Source organism: Passer montanus, unplaced genomic scaffold (assembly GCF_014805655.1).
Source record: "Passer montanus isolate IOZ18808 unplaced genomic scaffold, ASM1480565v1 scaffold24, whole genome shotgun sequence".
Lineage (NCBI taxonomy): Eukaryota > Metazoa > Chordata > Aves > Passeriformes > Passeridae > Passer > Passer montanus.
Window position 1 is genome coordinate 4,654,360 of NW_024367037.1, and position 23,761 is coordinate 4,678,120.

Genomic DNA, 23,761 nt, shown 5'->3' on the forward strand with positions numbered 1-23,761 from the left:
TTAGCAGCACCAAAATTTCCAGGCAGCAAACACCCAGCCCAAACTGTTAAGTTCTTCACATGCAAGACTATCTGAGGCCTAGCTATTTTTTTTCTCATATTTCAAGGTTTTGAAAGGAAAATAAACACATTTGTGTATAGTGGTTCAGCTGAAGAGGCAGTGAAATGAAGATGTGAGAATATCAGCCTGTTCTTCCAGAAGTGTGTTTCCTGTTTATCACAGAGCTGGATAACTGTGCCACTACATTTTTTTCCTAAGATTACTTTGCAACCCCTGCTTGTAGTTCAGAGGTCTAAGTGTCTTTGCATAACATATATGTTATGTATGTCAAAAGCTTTAGCCAGGAAAATACTTGCTGAATTAATACAGCAAGGCATTTCTTATGTTGTTAAAACTGCAATTTTTAGAAAAATGTACCCTAACAAGAGAGTTGCAAAATTAAATTGATCTGGGATCCAGATTGTGATCAGGTAAGATATTCCTGCTAGCGAGGAAATTGCAGAATCCATGAATATGCTGAGTTAAAGGGGGCCCACAAGGGTCATTGAATCCTGTTCCTGACCCTGCACAGGACATGCCAGGAGTCACACCACATGCCCAAGAGCACTGTCCAAACACTTCTTGTATCCTGTCAGGCTGGTGCTGTGACTATTTCCATGGGGAGCCTGTTCCAATGCCCAAGAATCCTCTGGGTGAGGAATCTTTTCCTGGTATCCAACCTGAACATTCCCTGGCACAACTTCAGGCCATTCCCTTGGGTCCTGTCACTGGTGACCAAAGAGAAGAGATCAGTGTCTGCCCCTCATCCTCCCCTCACAAGGAAGTTATAACTGCAAGGAGGTCTGCAGGACAGAGGGATGTTTTGCGGATCAGAGTGGCACAACTAATCGTAGCCACTCCTGAACTAAGGCCGAGATGGGCACAAACTCTCTTCAGATTAGGGAAAATGGATGACAAATTTCAGTGTTGTTTGAAACACTTATAATGTCATGGCAGCAAGAGCTCTGCAGGCTGAAAGGTCTTTTGCTGTATTTTGGATGAGTTTTACAAAACCTGAATGAAAAACTGGTCAGCACCTAGTGTGTGTATTATGAACCAGTGGGGGAGGTAAGATGGAGCGAGGTGCGATGAGGAGAGAGAGAAACATCATGGGGCTCTTTTCCAATTTCAGTAAGAAAGGCTTAACAACAATCAGTTTAATTAGATAACTACTTTAATAGGAGAGAATAGGAAAAGGAGCTAAGTGACAGTGAGCAAATCTTGCAACCCATTCAGATGTTGGATGAAATCACACAGCCCTGGATGGACCTCAAGTGGATTTTCCCATGGCACGCTGTGCTGAGCAGATCCTGTGCACAAAGAGATGCTCTCCCTTTTGGCCATTTGAGGTATTAGAGGACTTCCTCACAAGAAAACAACTTCACTTTTGAAGGGTGCTCGCAGGAGAACTTTGGGCTGTACTGTAACAAATCACTAAAGGCTTACTAAACTGTAAAAAAGGAATCCCTTTACTTTTAATTTTCTGTCCTCAGAAGAGAACCTGCAAATTTAAAACATCACACAGAGACTTAAGGAGAATTGAGAATTAGCTATTGAACAGATAACCATCTATTGGAAAGTATTGTCCCCCTTGGGAATTGTCTGTTAATTGCTCTCTAGAAATTACTGTTTTGTATGGCATGGGGCAGGACTAATGGTTGACTGTCTGAGAGCTGCTCACTATGGGGAAGTATTACATAACTGTTAGAAATAATTTTCAGAGCTGGCAGAATGATTTATTTTTGTCCATACCTGCTTAGTTCATTCTCAGTTGGTCATCTATGGCAAGATGACAAAGGATTGGAGGGTAATAGCCTTCAAAATTATGTTTTAACATTTCAGTATTTTGACCTTTATGTACGTCAAACCACAAAGAAACTGTTGTGGGAGAGACTCTCATTTGGAATTTGGAGAAGAGGCTCTTTTATTTTTAAGTCATTTTAGCATAACTAATGTTGTTATTTCTGCATGCACTCTCATGGGTTGAACTATACCAGTTTAATCATAAACTTTGTGTGGTTAAGAACTTTGGTAGCTACTCTGTATTTCATCATTGCTTCTTGCTTTTTGATTTTGGTTGGGTTCTTTTTACATTGGGGTGTTGAAGATACAAAAGGTGTCTGACATTAGTTACCACCACACACCCAAACAGGGCAATATCTCCTTTTCCATGCTGTGAGGCAGGGTTTGGACCTCCAGTTCTGCAGGAAGTCATGCAGCACTCTCGGATGTTAGGCAGATTGGTGGTCCCAGCATCTGAATGCACATTATGTGTACAAGGGGCTTATAATCCATTTCTGTTAGAATATAAGAAAACAACAAAATGCAGGTTGTTTCTGCAAAAGCTATTCTGAATGATAAGTTTTCCTTTTTTCCTTTCGTTTGTATCAAATTCTACTAAATTTAAGATTTAAATTTTTCAGTGTAATAATAGAATAACATTATTGTAGTTGTTGACCAAATAAAAGATTCATGATGCTCTTGAATGTAATGAGAGTGGCTATTGTTTTCCACCTCCTTTGTAAGACTGTTCTGACCAAAAAGGTCAGCAAATCTCCCCTTAAGCACTGTTCTCCTTAAATTCTCCTTTGCTCACTTTCAGCCCCTTGTGCCTAGTCATACTTTCTTTTGTTATCTTGCAGAAGTTTTCTCTTGCCTCAGTGTTTATCCTTCAAATACTTCTAGATGCCTGACATATTCCCTCTAGCCAGTACAAAGTCCCACCATAGTTATTATGTGCTTTTAATCTTTCCTACTGAATTCCCATGTTCAGTCCATGTGGAGTTAGACTATTATTTCAGTGATCCGAGAGGAATACATATATTCATACTGAAAAACTAATATATTTCTATCAAGTAGTTCTTTCACAAAAAGAGTTATAAGATGCTGTTAATAACACAACTATCTTCCTGTATATTAATATGCAGTTCAGAATAATCACTTGATTTCTGTATGACTGGGTTATATTATAATTTCTTTTCTAGTGTCACACGAATTATATTCCAGTTTGTGGATCAAATGGAGACACTTACCAAAATGAATGCTTCCTCAGGAGAGCTGCTTGCAAGCACCAGAAAGAGATAACAATGGTGTCAAGAGGACCTTGTTATTCTGGTATGTAAAACATCACTTTATGTCACTAATGAATGATGTTTTATGGTTAGCTCTTTAGTTTTGCCCTTAATTCCAGCAATTAAAATTTTTGTGCTTTTCAGAGGATGAAATAATGTGGAAAGCCCGAGTCCTCTTTAGGAATGGAATCTTTTGCTAGACAAGAAATCTGATATATCTTCTGATATGCTAACAGATTAATAAATAAACACTACAAGCTGAAATACTTTATCTGAGAAAATAGATTATTAATGCTTCTGTAGTGCTTATAGATGAGTGTTGATACCCATCAAGAGGCTTTTAACAAATTTGGAGCAGATTCCAAATTAGCCATTTCTTTAGGACTTTTATTCTTAGGATATATAGAATTAGTGTAGCATCCAACGAGTGACACTGAGCATCCTGAGTGCCACTCTACCTGTATCCAAGGCATCATCTTTGACTTTGGGTCATTACATTGAAGATATGCATAACTTACAAAATCATTCTACCTCACATTTCTAATGAACTTGCTTTTTTTTTGTCTTTCCACACACTTAAAGCATAGATTTTTCCACGTTTCAAATACATGGTGCAGATTTTCCCTGTCTTGAGTATTACAAGATACTCTTAGACAGAGAAACTAACCACCAGTGGTGTTCTGAACCTCTGGGTAGATTCAAAGCTGGTAAGACCAGACACATGGCTGGCTTTCTTAGAAGGAAATTAAATGACTCAGTAGTGTTAACAACTGCAATCTTTGGTACATAAATAATACACATGAAATATTAAGTTGTGGGACATCCCTCATCTCTGGATACAGAATTGTTGCTTTGATTAATCTAAACAAGGTTACATCCATACGGGGGCCAAAAGCATGACCATGGGTCAGATGCACACTCCTTCCTAACTTCACGTTGGTTAGTTGCAATGACAATTTGGAGTTATCAGGCCTGGAGCTCACTGGTAGCTGCAGAATCTTATCTGGAAGTTGGGGTAAATGCACGTGCAGGGTACCTAGTCCAAGTCCTCAGCACTGCCAGTCCCAGTTACCTCGTTTAAATGTAACATGTTTCACACCAGCTGCCCTTTGAGGCCTTTGCCCTATCCTGAGCTCTGGCTCATGTTTGCTAAGGTCCAAAACAATTTGTGGTGTTGGTCCTAATACTGAAGGAAGCCTATGTTTTGTGCCCAGCTCAGAAGCATAATTCCAGCATCCCTCAGGCTGATGACTGAATCTACTGTCTTTCTCAATCTCCCACCTCTCTGTAAATAACCTCCATAATTTACCTCTCTGTAAATTATCTCCAGATGCTGCAGAAATGGGGAAAAAAATGCAATCCAGTTTGGAGGACTCACATATTACTATAACAACACCCAAAAAATATGAGGGTTTGAACTGAGGATGTATAATCAAATAATATTTTTTAATTTCATGCCCAAGTCATTTTAAGAAATGGACACACAGCATGAAAGTTCATTTCTATCACTAAAACAAAATTCTAGAATAATGTTTTAGGAACAACAAAGAGTGTTTGCATATTTATGCATTCTACTCTACTAAGAAAAAGAAATTCAAAATGAAAAATCGATTCTTCTCAGCCTCAGGTTGCTGGCAGCTAATTACTACATTATACAGCTAGTACAGGAATTCTTTTTTCAACCTTCCTCTTCTTTTCTTTAAGTCCTATATAAAACCCAGGAAATGCAGCATAAGTTTTAGCCCTTAGTGTAACAGATCAAGAAACGTGCTGAAACACAACGCTCCAGAAAGCGCCGAAACCACGTTTGTGAAAGCAGAGCTTCTGATTCAGGCTGCATGCTGCACTTACACTGTTGCAACTTTAAGTGCCTCAGCAGAGCTCCACTGGAATGGCACCTGCTGCTCCCTGAGTGCCTGATGTGCTTCGGGTGACAGCAAAATATCGGATGATAAAAGTCATCACCCAGAACCTCTCCGTGCCCTGCCAAGACGGCGACATATTTGTGCTCTTGATCTGTTACACGTACAATGGAGACTCAGATATCAAATTAAAAGATATTTTGTAGACCCCCATTAATTTTTACTGGTTGCCTTTGAATTTGCTATTAAAATGCTTTGTTCTAGGGCATGATTGGGAGACAAGTACAGACACACTGGTTTCCTACCCAAGACAATAGGATGAAATTCCTCCTTAGTGTTGGAACAACTGTTTAATATTTAAAGTATAACAGAGTTCTGAATCTCATACAAGAATAAAATACTTCTCATTTGCTGGGAATTGATACCTTCTGTAGCTACAGCACTAGAACAGGCTACACTGAGTGATTTAGTTACTAAATCATTATTCTGTTCCTTGGCAGGTAATATTTTGATTAAAATTTTACAGACATAAGTGATTTGCAAGGTATTTTCTTATTTCCTTTGCCGGAAGGCTGTCAGAGTTTCAGGATTCTAAAATAAGCAATGTTTAAAAAAGAGTCAATTATAGATGCTTTAGAAATAAACAAAATGCAAGTTTTGACATTAAAAATGGTTGTTTAGAGAAATGAAAGAGAATGTATGGATGAAATTTTGGGTCTGCATGCACAGGTATTAATATTGATTTTGACTGCTGCCAGATTTATATTGTATGCACATGAAAATGTAACCACACAATGATGTAGTACTTGATTATACTTGCAGTTTCTCAGTGTACTGTATACATTTGGAAGCCACAGTCCATTGCTTTCTGTTGAGATTTCTAAGTAAAAAAAAAAAAAAAAAAAAAAAATTGGGGAGAGTAAACTATTTGCAGCACGTTACACAAGCACAGAAATTATTCTCTTAGGAGGAGAATTATTCTCTTATGGAAGGGTCTGCTTGCTTGAAATTTGTCAGTGGACTGTTTGCCCTCCTGTTTGTACTTAGTAGTTTGGAGCTGTTGCCCTAAATGGGAAAGAGATGGGTTCCATTTTTATGCTACTTTGAGAGTTAAAAGCCATCTCTCCCTCCTGAATGAGAGAAGCTGCAGGCATTTTTTGTTTTGGGGAATTTTTTTCTGCCTCTGCACCAAAGCAGACCCACAGTACAGAAATGGCTCCTGTTCAGAAAGAACAAAAAAGGAGATTCTGACTGTAGCTGAGTGCTTACAGCATTGAGATTCTGTGTCTCATCCAAGTCCTTCTTTGTGTATTTTATCCAAAAACTCCTTATGGATTAAAGCAGCTCACAGCAGAAGCTTGTATATTTGTGTATTAGCATTTTTTTATAGAACCATGGAATGGTTTTGTTTGGAAGGGACTTTAAATATAATCCAGCTCTCACCTCACAGCTCTGGGTAAAGATATCTTCCTCTAGACCAGGTTGTTCAGAGCTCCATCCAGGCTGGCCTGGATCACCTTGAAGGAAAAGCCACCTTTTTGGAAAAGGGTGGCTTAAGTAAAGATAGAGGTCAATCACTCCTCCTCTAATTACTGACCAGTGTCTGGGGAAATGCTGTTTGTGCCCAGCATCTTCACTTCTCTGAGCATCTTTCTTGACTGATCTTGGTGCATGAAGACAACTTTTGAAAACCCTGAATTCATTAAAGGCCTGAAAAGAGCAGGGCTGCTTGTCCAGGCAAGCTGGAAAAAAATGCTACTCTTTTAACCAGCAGCTGCCTGGGAAAATCTAGCCAAAGCTCAGGAAAAGAAAAAAAAGCAGGAACACCAGCTTAGTTTAGCATGGTTACCCTGGAGATGAGAGTCCTAGCATAGCTCCAAGGGAAAAGTTGAAAATGATACAGTGTTATAGAGGATGACGCTTTTTTTTCTTTTAATCCATTTTGAGAACTGAAAGTCCAGAGAAGTAGAAATTAATCTATCCTGCTGCTGTGATGTCCTGCCAAGTGGACTTCATGTATGTCAAGCCAATTATTTGTAGAGATGGGTGGTGTGAGCATCAGCTGCATGATTTACAGGGTGCTCTCCATGTGTGGTACCTGCCCTGCCCCATGCACACAGGATTTAGCCAGAGTCCCTCATGCTGGGCTGAGCAGCATTTCTCACATCAGGGGAAAGCAGTCAGAGAGTGAGAGCTGGAAATAAAAACATGGAAAAACTCGAGATTCTCTGAGACATTTTGCCCTTTGTCTTTCATATGCATCACATATGGTGAACTTGCTCATATTTATATGTCAGCTTCCTCTCCCCCAAAACTGCTTATGACACAATTTCACCACCACAAATAATCCTATATATTAACTCATATAAGTAAATTATGCTCTTCAAATTTCTTAATGAAGCAATACTGCACCATAAGGCATAATTCTCAGTGACTCAACAAGGACATTTTATATGGGATTGCCTGCTTTGTCAGTAAAGTGGGTCACTATCGATGGAAAAAAGAACCTTCTGGTTTTTGTGTTAATTTCTGTAAGGTTATAAGCTCAGTCTGTTAGACACCAAATAGTGGTATAGGAGGAAAGAAAGGAAAGTTAAGGCAAAAGATAAACAAATCTCTATTCCTGATACTCCATGTGACAGGAAATAATTTTTAATGTGTGAAGTGACCCAATAACGTGGAATTTCACACTTTCATCCACATACTAGAGGGAATTATTCTTAGAAATACAGTTCCTTAAAGAAAAGCTGGGGAGGGAGCTGAGAAAAGAGAGGGTTTGGTTTTTCTTCTGATGTTAACAACAACCTCATGTGTGGAAGCAAAATTCCCACTCCTCTCTCTCTCTGGCCTCCTTCTCTCAGTTTTTAGCAGATAAATTCAGCTGCCTTCTCCATCACCAAAGCAGGCATGAAAGGAGAGGTGTGGGATGGGCAGAATGTGTGCTCTGCTCCTCTCCTCTCCTCAGCTTCCAGAGAAGCTAATCTAACAGGAATGGGAGACAATCTACTGACAGTAGTTGCCATTCCACTCTCTCCTCTCCTCCTCCTTTGAGCAGGAAAGGCAGGAAGTTTTGTGACTCAGTTCATGTGTTTAAGGGTTTGTCTTTACTGCTGTGCTAGCTGAAGCCTGTGCAGAGCCCTGCCCAGTGGGATGCACATGAGAAATCCCTAAACAGATCCATAGTGCTCTGAAGTAGAGTTAGTTGGCTGGGGGTGGTGAAGAAGCTCAAGTCCTGCTGACACTTGAACTGCTAATGCAAATGGGATCCAGTTGAAAGCTGTCACTCACCAGATGCTAATCCTGTCAGTCAAATGTCAATGAAATAACAATGCCATTAGAGCATCTTTATACCAAGTGATTGACTCAACTGACAGAAGCAATTTTGACATTAGATGACTTAAATCAACCTTACTTGGATGACTAGTTGTTTTCTAGAGGTACTTCTGCAGTCAGGTGATTTATGTGTTGAAGTACTCCTTGAAGTACCACTGGCCAGGGCCAGAGGGTAAGGAAAAATAAACGTTCCAAAAATTGGACTTTGTACTCTTCATCTCTTTTGGGTTTAACAAATTTTAATCTCTAACAGTTGAAAAGAGGCTAAGAAAGATATTTGTTTTCAGTATTGAATAATGCTGTTCCTTGAGTAACATCTTGACAGGGAAGAGAGAGACTAGGGCACAGTGAGCGTGGACAAATAGTGTTAAAGGATGCCAGATCTTATGTGGGATATTTGTTTTTACAGCTGGCTCATGAAATGTAACATCTGTGTAATGTTTTACAATGACAAGTTCCTGAACAAACAGCTGCTCCTGGAGCAATATTTTAATTTGCTTTCTTTTTTTCTCTCCCCCTCTGTTTCTTTTTCAGATAATGGCTCTGGGTCGGGAGAAGGAGGTGAGTACCAAACTCCACTTATCTTTGGTTTTGGTCTTTCTTCTAAACAAATGTGTGCCAGTTTTATACACATATATACACATGGCTACTGTATACAACACGAACTGAGGTATACAGTAGGGAAAATTATGATACTTAAAATAAGCTTTAAGGTTGCAGTATTATTGGACCATCTCAGAACAATAGTGGTAGAGGAATAGGTTGTAGTCTGCATTTTACCAATATTGTTCTCTCAGATTTGACCTATCTAATTTTTCATTTGTTACCAGCAATGCAGTGCAATATTTAGATCCCTATTTCAGCTGTATTTCTCTCCTGAAAATGACCATTTGCAATAAATTTCTTTCCATTTTTCCCTTGCATTTATTTTGTTAATATCTAAAACATCTAAGTTGTTACCTTATGCTTGGTTGAGTTGTTGCCTAAAATATAAAACAATTGCATTATTATATCTATTTATAGAAAGTATTTTACTAAAGTATTTTTTGTTCAAAGCTGTATATTCAAAGAAGGGATGTAGCACAACTGGTGATAGGAGAAGTGTTTCCATCTTTCAACACATCTTAATCTTCTTCAAGGATTAAAAAAAAATTATCTTAATTCTATCTTTGATACTACTTACATAGAATACATATAGAATGGAAAATATGAGACACAGATATATACAAATACAGAAAAACTGGTTTGCTTTCAGGCTTTGGTAGTATTAACAAGGTGTTGCATTTCATGGTGGTGGGACTGAGTTTTGAAGTACTGTAAATCTTGTCTAGCTACATGAAAATGTGTTTTTGTGGAAAACCATCTATGGCAACACTGTGTAGCTAAATGCAACAGTTAACTTCTCAAAAACCAGGAGCTAGCTCACTCTTTTTTTCCTGTATGGAGGTGAAGGGGGGCATTCCCCTCCCCTTAAATAAGCTGCTATCAGTAAATTCCTAGGCTGCTGCTAGCACAGGGCCATTCTCACCTTTGTCTCCTTTTGGGTCAATATCTGAAGGAAAAGTTTTCTGCTCAAACACTTCCGCTTCTTACCTCCACAGGTGACATTTCTGATGCTGCACACTCTTTCCCCAGTTCTGTTTGCTTCTCCTTCCCCCTTTGATAACCAGCCTGTTATTCCACTAGGACTGCTCCCTGCAAGCCAATCTTTCTGGCCTTGGTACCGCTCTGCAGTTCTTGTAAGAGACAGATGACAGTAATTTAGTCCACATTTCACTTTTATTTTTAGAACAGTTTTAGAAAAGTTTGAATGCCATTGAGATTAGTTGGGTTTGGGGTTTTTCAGTATTTTCTAACTACATACAAAAATCCTGGTTAAAGTATCTTGTAAATGTTACTGTGCTGATCTGGAAGATTGGCAGCTGACTGATAGATGTCAGGATTCTTTGGGTAGCTTCAAGAGCAGTTTCGAAAAACATAGCCAGAACATGCTATGTTTTGTTGGCTGCTCACAGAAGAGGTGAAAGGTCCATGTTCAAATATACTCGTTCCTTGATTTGGGGCAGGAGGCTGAGCCCAAATCCACCTGTAGGAGCAAGAGAAACGCACATGGGCTTCCCTTTGTCATTGATATTCTTTTTGTTCTCACTTCAAATGTTCACTGAGCCTGGGACAAAGAGTTGGAGAGGAAGGATTCGTGCTGTGGAAATGCTTTGTTAGCTGGGGCTCAGCATGCCAGTGCATTTGAATTATTTATGCAAAATAGAATGCCATCGGCTTAGGAAGTTTGGTGGTCCCTCGATACCTTGCAGAAGTGGTTGGTGCATTATCTTGGGAGGTGGAATATGTAGATTCAGTGCACTTCAGGCAGAAAGAATTGAATCTGGTTCCCTTGGTCCCAGGTGAGTTTCTCCACTGCCTGGGTATTGAATTAAGAAGGAACAATGTACCCACTCTGTCCTCTGGCAGTTTTGTGACATTAGGCCTTCATTTACTGGGGCTTCTTCTGAGTGCCTTTGGGCCAACTGAAATGTTCCTTCTTCTCTTCGGTATGGAAACAATTGGGCTTAGTTCTTAATTTTAGGTTAAGGAAATTTAAACAATGAGACATTGAAAATCCTGCTTGGCTCTTCTTTTTTTTTTAATACATCTTGGATATTTGTGACACATTAAATTATTCCTGTCCTTGTGCACCTTCCTTGCTAAACTGGATGTTGGGTAATACTTCTGTGGGACAGCTGGTTAGTCTTCAACCTGTTGTGTCATTTTCTGTGTCTGAAAGCAATCCTTCAAAGAATGGAATCCACTGCTGCTTTGGTTGTTGAACTCCGTCCTGGCTGAAAACTCAAGGACATTTTTGTAACTGGAATTTGGTGGTTTTTTTTCATAATTCAGGTAGTTGTAAAAGTGTTACATGAAAGCATTAAAACCTGAAAAGTCTTACTGCAAGTTAAGGGAATTCAGAAGGAAAACCAGACTTCTGGAAGCCTGTTGGACCTATTGAGGATGGAGATGCATTGTTTGGAATCCAAACAAGAAGAAAGGATAGGAGCCCAGGCAGAGGGTGACCTGCAGGGTAGAGGTTCTCCATGGTGCCCTCCACACTTCTGCTTCTCTGGTTATTTCAGCTGTGGGACTGTCTGCTGCAGAACTGCATCCTGGTCCAGCCTTCCTCATTTTCTCAATAAAGGAATGTTTAATCTCATACTCTTGGATAAGGGTGCTCAAACAGGAATCTAATTCCCTAGAGAGCCTCTGTGCCCTACAGGTTAGGTACAGCTCCTGCTTGGAAGCACAAGGAAGCTTCAGTGAATGTGGAAAAATGCAAGGATGAGTGAGACAGAACCAGCAAGCAAGCAAACATGCTAGCTTAGAGACTTGTGTTTTCTTCCTAGGATCTATGATTCCAGATGTTAATCACAGAATCAGTGTTTGCTATGTTTCTCAAACATGCAATTAGTGTGATTGTGTATGCACCAGCGATGCTTGCACACACGGAATGGATGAGCACAGCTGCTCCTGTGCATTCAGGAGGCATTGCAAGTGCTGTGCAGATGCACTGTTTGCTGGTGGATTTTTAACTTTGAAAGAAAGCACTGGGAAAGCATCTGAGTTGTGCTCTTCAGTTGCTATATCTCTGCCTGAGACAGTCTCCACTGCTGAAATTAGCTGTTGGCCTCATGTTTAGCTAAGATTTGTGCTACTGATTCACACTGTTCTTTTTTGTTTTCTGCATTTCATTGCAGAACAATCTCATTGATGATTCTGAAACTTGACTTCATGCATATTCTCCCTCCTACTACCATACTGTGTGATGTTAATGCATTCGTTTCTACATAAAAAAAAAAAAGAAGAAAGAAAGAAAAGTATATTTAGAAACAAGAGAAATTTTCTACATTTAAAAAAAAAGAAGAAAGAAAGAAAAGTAGATTTAGAAACAAGAGAAAAATCCAAGATAACGAAATCCAAAAAACAAGGGAAATATATTTAGAAACAAGAGAAAAATCCAAGATAATGAAATCCAGAAAACAAGGGAAAAGGGGCTTTTTTTCCTCAAAGATTGCTTCAGACAATGTCTTGCCTTAGTAGTTATCATATGCTACAAGAAAAAACACCTATAAGACCATGGAACTGCTAGTTGAGGTTCTTCACAAATCATCTTTACTGTTACAAAAATACTAGATTTAGGAAAATAATTAAGAATGGGAGAATTTTTTCAGTATACCAAAATGAGATGAAGTAATATAATTTTCAAGGATGACACAATTGTCTAGTTGCCCTCTGACATTCTGAATGAGCTATTTCAATTTTCTATGCTTGGTTAGCGTTGAGTTGTAATAAAACGACCCATTTTTCTAATTTCAAAAGTCTGAAACTTCATTAGTGTCATAAAAATTGTAGTTATGAAACCAATAAGTTGGTCACTTGTGGTAATAGGTATCCTGAGCCACTTCTAAGAAGAGCATATGATTGTCAATTCAGAAATGAGAGAAATTTTAAAAATCTCAATACTCACCATTATGTTTCACCCCTACAGAAGGCAATGTCAGAGAGCCTTTAAAGAGTTTTGCTAAGACTTTAAAGAGTTGGGATCATGGCTAAAGATGGTGGGACCCTTTAAATTTGCATGTAAGATGTGGGCTTCTCTCTGTATTCTCATATGAATCATTCTGCAATTTCCCTGTTCTGAAGAATACAGTCATAAAATTAGGCCCTTTTTTTCATCAATATTTTGTTAGACTTTGAGACAGAACTGGAGAAGGACAAGGTACAGGCTCAGATTTGTGTTCATCTCTGCCAGTTGTGAATTGCAACACTATTTGAACTGCTGGATGTATTTCCATAACATGTAGATTGGGGCACAAAAAATTATTCTGAAGCTATCACATGCACATAAAAAAGTAGACTGCCAGCTCACAGCTGTGATGTTGACTTTGTGATAGAGTAAGGCCTTTGCAAGAATGTGTTGAAAGCCATCAGCATTTGTAGCACACACCATGAAAGAGCTAACAAATGGTAAAGGCTTTTCAAGCCAGCCTCTCAGAAACAAATCACTGTCCTGGAAGAAGCAGGTTCCCTGCTCTAGTAATCAACCAACAAGGGTGAGATTTCTAAGTGCCCTACTATGCCCATAACATTAAATTTTAATTCATTTTGTTCAGTGTTTGTCTGTGTACCTGAGCAAAATGCCCTTTTGATATTAAAAAAGTTGTAATGGTAGTTAGACAGATGGCACCCAATCATTTCAGGCTTTTAAGCTAAGGAAATAACATGCTTGAAATACATACAGCTAAGTTAATTATTATTAAAATAATTTGTTTTGAATTTCTAATCCCTCTGAAATTTAATAGCTGAAGTATCTTGTGATGAACGTCTAGCAGATTGCATTTAGTAATTAATAAATTGATATACAGTATGTGCTTTTTAGCAGGCTGCCATCTGTTCCTTCCCCTCACTGGGGACAACACTTATCCAGTAATTGTCACACAGTCAGGGTGGAATAAACACACACAATTTAGAGGCTCGAATATTTTCTATTTTAATTTGTAATAGTGCCACTGATTTGTTTTAATGTATTTTAATATGACTTGCAGAAACTTGATGGTGATTAGCACCATGGATAGGGGGTAGCATCACGTCATTTAGATATTCCTATAATGGTGTGTGACTTAAAAAGATTTAAGATGCAGATTCCATCACATGGCTTGTCACTGAATACCACTTCAGCTTCAAACAGCCCTATTTATTGTTGTCAAGATCATATTCTATGTAGGTAAATTAACACTGAAATAAAACAAGCAAGAATTGCTGCTTTTACAGCAGAGGTTCATAAAGGCAGAGGCAAAGGCCCTAAATGTTCAGGCACTCTGTTGGTGGAGACTTATTCTAAGCAGGTTGTTCAGGAATGTTGGAGTATGCTTGGAAGCATGCTGGAGCCAGAGGCACACAAAGACAGACTCCTTTTCCTTCTTGCACAGAATATGCAGCAAATGAGGACAGATTCATCTCATACACCCTGCACTGGGCCTGCAGAAAGGCGTCCAGTGTGTTCATGAAATTGTGGGACACCTCCCTTGGCATCTGGTGACTCTCTTCTCCTTTGTTCTCTACCATCATCTAATCAGGCTTATTTTCCCTGGTGCTTACTCTGAAGCTGTTGTGTCTTCCTTTGGAGTAAAAGGAGTTAGCTGCATTTGAAGCAGGGCGCTGGAGACTGTTGGTACTCGAGTTCTCTAACTGGAGGTTTCTGCAGTGTGAAAGCTGATCCAGTCTTGCAATGTGCCAGCTTTTCCTACCATTATTCACTGTGTCACATGCACAGAAGCAAAGCAGAAGTTCCAGTTCTCAGGCCTGTGTAATCCCTAACACCTCACGAGGGTAGTGGTGGGAGGGAGTCTTACAGTGCACATCCTCACGTCCTTTGCTTATTAAGTGTCACATTGTCATAAGCACTGGACAATCACCTTGGATTGTGATTAGGGGAGCAATCTCCAAACTACCCTCCTCCAGGCACTCAGTCATAAGCAGAGCCAGCATGCTCCTGTTAAGCCTGCAATGCCTGTTCTTGCAAAATCCACTTCCAAAGGCTGATGCCTTTACTGAAGCATGCTTGAAGCAGCAGTCCACACTGCACATGGAAAGCATCTTTCAGCCACGTATGGATCTCTGCTGGACCGAGCCAGGCTTTGCTTCTTGGCCAGCTGGGTGGTTGGATGAGAGAGCAGGACCTTCCACACTGCCAAACACTGCTTTTGCAATCAATCCAGCAGCATGGTCAAGAGAATTCAAGACATCACTTGCCAAAACTTTGGGAGAGCTCAGAGTAGTGTTGCACTTGCTTTAAATATATACTTACAGACAAAGAGAGCAGGTTTGCAGCTTTGTTTCAAATTATGGCAGCAATCTCCTTTTTAACTAAGTGTGTCATTAAAGTTGCCCTAAAAGTTAATGGAATGTAGGATAAGTCACTAAGCTCTGGAGTGAATTGCAGTCCTTAGTGTGCAGTTCTGGGGACCGTGGTATTTTGAGAGGAATTTCCAGTGCTAGCCATAATGAGTCAGTCAGAAATCTTTTTGCGATTAGTTGATCCCGTAAGATACAGTAAAAATCATTATGATCCCAAATCAGTTAGGAATTTGTCTTCAGAGGGGCTTTTCTGGACATTCTATCAAGGAATTCCATCTATACATTGCTACTGAGGAGTTCCAGCTCCCCCCTCTTCACTGGGAACAGTGATAAATACAACTATACAGCATAGCTCCCTTTCCAAGCTGTGCCTTAGGGCAGACACAACTTCACCTTGACACAGATGGATGCTTTTGCTTTAAGCCTGATTGAAAGCCCTCAGCAGAAACCCAGCCACATTACCATTGTAGGAACACACAAATGAGTTACTGAGGGAAGCAATTTACTGCTGCCCAATTCCTCTAGAGCTGCTGTCCATTGGCAGGCTCCTGCCCTGCAACTCCTAAGATGTAGCTGGCCATCTTCTGCAGAGGAATAATGACTCCAGGAGAAGTATTAGGGAACACAGCTCAGAGAGACAACTGGGAGTCACTGATCCTATCTTTGTGCCTTGTTTCTTTTGAAGGACAGAGCATTAATGAGGCACTGCCCTGAAACATGTAAGGAAGCTGAAAAGAGGGAAAATGAGCTTTCACTCAACATCAAATTAATATGTCAAGAACAGAATTAATCAAGATACCAACAAAACCAAGAAGAAGAAATTCTGTAGTCATCCATATATCAGTATTAGAAGCTTGCATAATAAACAAGAGGAGCCTGAATTGCTCATTTGGGAGCATATTTTGACCTAATTGTTATTATTGAAACCTGCTGGGAAGGTCCAATTGATTGGAGTATTAAAATTAATGCCTACAACCTATGTAGGAACAATCAAATGTAGGGGAGAAAAGAGAAGGGAGAGGCAACATGTCCAGGGATATATTGCCATTTGAAGATGTTTACACCAGAGAAACACACTCTCAAATATTAATGGGTTAACATATTTTAACAGGATACAGGTGTACAGGTCTGCTTCAAATTCAGGTTGAAAAACAATATTCATCTACAGTGTGTTGGTGGGAAATTGTATTGTGTTTTCTTGAAGGACTTGTCTTGGTTCCAGCCACGACAAGGTTCATTTTTGCAATAGCCAGGAAGTGGCATGGCCAGGACCCAGAAGTTATTCTAAAACACCTTGCATCATCTCTGGGGGCAGGGGAAGGAGAGTTTTTTCCAGAAGGAATGGCTCTTTTCTGGTAGGGGCAGCATGGCTGCAGTCGATTTAGGTGCTGCAGTGAGCATTTTAGTGTGTGAATTGCTCTCTCTTCTGTACACTTTTGTTATTAATATTGTTGCTGTTACTGTTTGTTTTCTTATCTCATTGCTGTCTCCAGTAAATTGTTCTTGCCTCGACCTGTGAGTTTTAGTTTTTGTATCTCCAATTTATCACACCATCCCACCACAGGGGCAAGGGGGAGGGGAGAGCCAGAGAGCAGCACATGGTTTGGAGATTCTTGCTGGGGACACTGAATGGGGAGTACCATTCCTAAACCACAACAGGACATCACTCTACATTATAAACACTCTACATTATATGCAGTGTCTAATACTGTTACTGCTAAAACATAGTGCAGCTAGTAGTGAAAGATGCTTCTGAATATTGTAGGCGACCAATATACAGGAGGTCCAGCAAGTTCTAATCAAGGAAATAACAATAGTCACATTTTTTTAAAAACAAATGTAATTTTAAAAGGTAGAGAAAGCAATTTTAGCATCAAATAATACATAGAAACAATGAACAAGTAGTTGTGGGCTATGATTCTGAAAATAAAAAGGTGTTGGGACATTCACAGGGAGCATAACTTGAGCTGAAGAGGAAGGGTGTGTATGCTGCATATGCTTGTGTGTGTGTTACTTCTTTTGGTCCATTCAAAATTGAAATAGTGTGGTAAAAGTGCTCAGTAAAGCACTCTGGTTGCATTTGTAGTCAAGTCAGATAGTGTAAATGGGGTATGATGAAATATTTTCCATGCTCGCAGTACCATAGAAGGATATTAAGCATGTTGAAGAAGTATTTTGTAACCAGCAGGTTTACCAGGTTTGCACCTGAAACCTTTAAAAATGGGTGGTAAAGAATTCTCTAGGCTGTTGATGACTTCTTTTCTCTTTTTCTTTGGTAGAATAATACTAAATAATACATAAGTATTTTCAGAAAAGATAAATATGATGACTGGGGGGCAACAGCCTCTCATTCTGGCACCTATGAGAAGCACAGCAGTGAAATAGCAAGTGGAAAAATCAACTGAGTACAAAATTAAGGGAGGTAAAAATACTAATGCCAGTCACTATGAGTTCATGGAAAACCTTTATTGAGAAAATTACAATTTTTTAAACTGATTTTTCCAAGAAAGGCATTTGTACAACAGAACATTTTATTTAAGAGTACCACCACAGAACCATAACCTTTCTCAGTGAAATGCTGTCTTTAATCCCATACAGGTCTAAGTAACTAGAGAGCACAGCATCCACACAGTGCATCTCTAACATGAAAAAATACTGCAAATCAATAGATCATTAAATGGTAAGGAGTTGGTAGAAAATGAGTGTGTTTCTAGAGACTGTTCTTAGCCTCATGACCCCTTCCACTGGTGACCTGGGAGCAAATCAGTCAGCACTGATTTGGTGAGGATGACAGAGAACAGGTCACTGAGCTAACAGGATGCATAAGCAGGAAGGATTTTAATGTCTGAGGACAGTTATCTGTAGTGAGTGCAGGACCTAGGTAATTTTTCCTTGGTGTCAGGAAAACACTTCTCCTACAGACTGTTGACCCTGAAAAATATTCACTGGGGAATAAAGTGGATAATAAAGTAAATATGATTGTCAGTGCAGAAAAATGGTCAAAAAGTAAGAAGGTTGTTGGATGTTTAAAGTGAAGAATGTCACGAATGGTATTTGGCTTTGATGACAACTTTTCTGGAGCAATATGTCCAGCTCTTGTACCCATACTTCCAGAATCTGTCAGCTTGCTGACAAAGGGCATCAAGGGTCAAAAGAACAGAAAAAGAAGTGGAAATACCATGAATGAAAGCAGTGCCATTTGTTTAACTTATTCAAACCATAGGGGATCATTTATTAGCATGGAAAAGTGAAATCTGACACTAAAGGGCACTTTAAAATGCCAAATGTAGGCATAGGAATGCAGCACCTGGAAAGAAGGAGAAATCAAATAAGATGTGCATTTGTAAAGATAAAAGGAGATGACCTCTACTGCAACTTGATAAGAGTTGTGATAGAATTTCTACAGCAGGAATTTTGTTTGATAGGTATTAATCCCTGGAAAATGCACAGCATGCTATAGACAGAAGGCAGGTCTCACCTGCACTATTCTTTGTGGAAACACAGCCCCACAGATCAGAGGGAGTGATTCCAAGATCCAGGGAAATTAGGAAGAGCTGTTGTGGATTTCTTTTTCCTGTTTGTATTTAAAGAATGTAAATTCAGCTGTTTCATTGGTGGTGTTTGATTTACTGTTGCCACAGCACATAAAGCTGCTATGAGGAAAGGAATGGAATCACTTTGATCTCCGTCCATCCGGCAGCCTGGTGCGGTCAGCTGTGCACCATCATGGTACTCTGATACTTAAGTGGATCTTGACTCCCTCTGCAGATTTGTGTGGTTCTTTTCCTTCCTTTCAAATACCTAGCTCTCCACCACTTAGTTACAATCAAAAATAGAAGTGGCTAATGGTAGTGAAACACTAAGAGTATAATTTTTTTCTCTTTTATGTGGTGAAGTAAATTGTCTCTTACTTGGTGAAGACTTTTGATGTCCATGTCAGCAGTAAAATAATTGTATATATTTTTAGGATCAGAATATTTGAAATATTGATTTTACTTTTTAAGATACATAACATTTCTACCAGATTCTTGTTAGGATGACCTTTTTATTTTATTCCTATGGAGCTAAACAAAGTAGTCTGGAAAATACACCACAGCATATGTGACATATGAGCACAATCTAATCTCAGTCAGGAATCAAAAAGGGGAAAAAATGCAGGCAGTAACCTTGCATAAGGATATATGTAATTAAAACTGTCACAGAAAATAGCATTTAAATCCCCAGTACCTAATATTCAAGGACATCTAAAGGGACAGGGTTTATACATTATCAGTGGCAATTAAGAGTAAATGTGACTGGGATACATGTCAATGCCAGTTATGTGCCTGGTGAAGCGGGAATAAATAAAAATGACTGAAATAAGAATAAAGGAAGAGCCAATCAATGAAGCATTAGTGATTTCAGGGATGCTTTTCTATCACTGGTACAGTTCTACCAACCTCCAAATGACTGACTTTCAAAAAGAGAGTACTATTAAGGTTAATAGCTTCAGTACACGACAGCTTTATGTTGACAGTATTCCTGAAAGCAAATGGATTTAGGTAAGCAAAAACAGAGCTTAATTTGAAAGTCATGCTTTCTGTTATTGGTTTTTTTCAGAGTATGAAGGATCTGGGACAGAAGTTCAGAGAAAACACTCAAAATGTGGAGTTTGCAAGTACAGGGCTGAGTGTGATGAAGATGCAGAGAATGTCGGGTATGTAATGTTTTCACTAACAATATCACTGAACAAAAGGGAAAAAATGTTAAAGGTACATGATTATCTGCTTGACTATGTTTGTTCTTACTAACTGAAGCTTTAGTGCCATCCAGTAATAATGTGTTTGATATGTGTCTGTAAAAGAACAAACCATCTGCGGTTGCAAAATAGTGGGAGAAAACAACAGAGAGTTGTACTGGAAAATCTTCAGCTAATATTTTTCAAACAAAGAGCCTTGATTTGTTTTATCCTGCCAACAAAACAACTCAAAAACCAAACAGGAATGCAAAATAAATACTGATTACTCAACCCTGATATTTTTTCTCTATGTTCTCCTTGTTCATAAAGTGTTACATGCAGTTATTTCCATCAGTGCTAACCTTGGACCTAAAGGTGAAGTTGAACTGGAGACTTGAGCCAGTCACATCTTCCAAACTCACTGTGGCATTTGATCTCTTAGATGCACCCAGGGGGAAATCAATGAAAAGTATTAATTATTATCAATTAAATTTCAAAACAAATTATCAAGAAACAAGAAGCTTTTAAAGACAATTCATAATGCAGGAGCAGATGCACCACCCGAGGTACTTGGTTATATTACACCCCAGCTGTCCAGGATCTGTGGGGCTCTCAGAAAGGGCAGAGATATCATGAAGGAAGGGCTTCTTCAGACAGCCCCATGAGGCTTTAAGGGGTTTTTAAAAGAAGTTCTGTCTGCTGATGGGGTTTTGTTTTCCAACACCCTTTGTCCTGGCAGTGGCCACCAGTATGGAATAAGATTTACTGGGATCTGGGCTGGTGGCAGGTACTGGGGTTGTGGCTGCAGACACAGTGCATGAAGGTGTTTGAGAGACTTGCAAATGGTACATTTTTGTATCCACAGAGGGAACAGCATCCCAGAATAACAGTGCCTGAACATCACTAGTCGGAGAAAACATCACTCTCCCTTTTCTTGTCTTCCAGCTGGAATCCATTTAATGTTGAAATATGTCTTAATTGCACAAGGTTTTATTACAGGATACCAGCATGAAGACATCTCAGGCAGTAAAGCAGCTTAGCACTAACATTCAAGATGTACATTCAAGATTAAACTGTAGAATACAAGGGAAAGCAAAATGGTAATAGTGCTCGTGAATACTAGCACGATACTTCACAATTCGTAAAATGCCATAGTACTGAAGCCAGCTTGCTCTTTCCAGGAGAGAGACAAATTAACTAGAGCTGTTTTTGTAATACTAATAATTTTTTGGATTATTGCCTTGGTCTGCTTCATTTATGACTGGAAAGATGGTATAGATTTTATATATATATATATATATGTATGTTTGCTATATGCACTGAGATGTGCTTTTGGCTTTGGAAAATAAATCCTGAAGCATTCAACTTCAGTAAAAGCATGCTTAGTCTTTCTGCACTTGTAGAGCTGGAATTCCTGCAGCTATATACTATCTATAAGAAAATTAGGATAAAGCTGAAGGGAGCAGAAGACTTATTATCTACATCCTACTCGTATAAAATGAAACCAGTTCCTGCTTCTTGACAACAGACAGAGAGAGCTCTTTTGCCTCTAAGATTTCTTTAATTAGTCCTCATTAAAAAAATAAGTGGAAACAAGACTTTTTCTGTAGAAAATGCGCAAAAGTTAGAAAATATTCCCATGTAGGTTATTTGCAATTTGTTGGATAATATTTTTCAGTTATATACAGGAATGAAATATAATTTAATTTTTTTTCCCAGTGCCTTTAACCATTAAAACAGGTTTCAGTGATATTCACTGTTTAGCCATAGATAAATCAGGGTCTGTTAACACAGATTGCCTTCACAAGGTTGGTTTTGACAAGTCACGTAGCAAGTCACAAACTTGCTAAAGTAGAATACAGGAATTGGCATAATTTTTCATAAAATCAAACCAGTTATTTAACTGGCAGAAACAAGATGGGATTGAAATCTTCTTTTGGGAAACTTTAGTAGAGAACCCCTTGTAATAGCTTTTAACATCTAATTTTTATTCTCTTTACTGCTGTGTTTCAGTATGGATTTTGACATCATAAAATTATATCATGACATACAAAGTTACTGGCAACACAAATATCTTTCATTATGTATAAACAGTGCTAGTCAGTATTATAATTTCATTCAAATTTGCACTACATTACAAACACTATCACCCCTAATTCTAGCAAATCATAAAACTTCCTAATTTCATAAAAATATTCTGGTTTGATTTTTCTTTTTAAGACATAAGAATGTCCACTGGAATTTTTTGGATAGTGTGGTAATGTTTTCTGAACCAGAGAAGAAAAATACGTTTAGTTCTATTCATGTAGGTTTAGTAGGTCTGGACAGCCCTCACTTGCACCTTGTGATGTTAAGACACTTAATAGAGTGATCCAGGTGATAACATAGAACATTTAAAGAAAATTTTGCTCCATTATAATAACTGTATGTGTTAGCTGAGCTGTCCCCTAATGTTAAGTAGATAATATCAAGCCATATTTATGATGCAAACAGTAAAGGCAAAGTTATTAATTTTTTCAACCTCTTTTCTAAGCTGTGCAATCTGAGACTTTACAGAAGCAAGACCCTTGGTCACTCCTGATTTTTAGAGTTGAACTTACAGGTCCTTAGAATCATCTAAGCAGGTCCTTTCTTCTCAGAGGTGGACAGTGATATCGTGAGGAGCAATAGACACAGGTCAAAGCATGGTAAATTTTGTGTTGTCATAATGAAAAATGTTTCTACCACACGGGTGGTTGGACACTCCAACACCGTGTCTGGCATTTCCATTCATGGAGATGGTCTGAACTTGATCAGACACAGCCTTGGGACCAACTTTGACCAGGGGCTGGGACTAGGTGATCTCTATACATCTCTTAAGCCTGAATTAATTTGTGAATCTGTGTAATTACCAAATCTTGGTGCATTTCAATAGCAAATTTAAAGAAGATTGGTAGTACAGAGCTGCGATACACACCATATTACAAATTAGTGATGTTAATTTTTTGTTGCTCTTAAATTGTATTTTCCCCTTTGAAAAAGTTACAGATTCTTAGTTTTCATGCTTGGTGTTAAAGCATTATGGCTGTCTCTTGATCAAAAATTATACATATGCTTTTATTGCACTAGATCACACATAGTTTGAAGAAATCAGGCTTTGCACAGGGTTTTAGATTTGTATCTTCATTTTTTTTGACTTCACAGAAACATTACCTGTCTAAACCAAATGTGGTAACAATGCACAGTAAACTGAATGCAAAAGTATAAACAACTTTGTAATTTCCACTGCCTCTATGAAAAAGTTCAGTGTTGATTCTAGGTGGAGTGTTTGAAACACAGAAATAAAGTCTGAAGAGAGGGGTGTCATAAACAGTACACTTGGAAAATTTGTATTCAGCTACATGCAAATGAGTACATTATTTCTTTATCTAAACTCAGAAAGCAATCAGGTTGAGGAAGCATCACAGAAATATATTTCTCCATATTTTTCTTCTTTTTTCATACAACTTGTAAGTATTTTAAAGAGTTGGTAGTTTGTGATCAATCTTTTCAAGGGCATAGACAATCACTTGTGGATGCACTAGTCTTAAATTGCATAAACACATAACATGTCATTTGCCTGAACAGTGGTTTTCTGTAGGTCTGAGGTAACAGGATGCAAAAGAACAGGATGGGTTGGATGGGACTTCCTTCCTGTTGAGTGCCAAAAATGAAACAGGTTGTATGTACAATGGGAAAAGCTGATGCCTACACCATTCAGTCAGTGTCTGCCTTCCTCCTCTGACCATCAAATGACTCTCTGGCCATCATATGTCTCTCTGGCCAAAAACTTGCTCCTCTTTGTTGAAAAGACA

General features: G+C 38.8%; 1 protein-coding gene across 2 annotated transcripts in view; it reads left to right on the top strand.

Annotated features, from left to right (window-relative positions):
- Positions 1-23,761, top strand: part of TMEFF1 (transmembrane protein with EGF like and two follistatin like domains 1) — a 112,347-nt gene that overhangs the window by 67,406 nt on the left and 21,180 nt on the right. For both annotated transcript variants that reach the window (XM_039710990.1, XM_039710991.1), the window contains exons 3-5: positions 3,024-3,153; positions 8,840-8,866; positions 19,811-19,907. In XM_039710990.1, the coding sequence (XP_039566924.1) occupies positions 3,024-3,153; positions 8,840-8,866; positions 19,811-19,907 (254 nt within the window). The remainder of the gene's footprint in view (positions 1-3,023; positions 3,154-8,839; positions 8,867-19,810; positions 19,908-23,761) is intronic.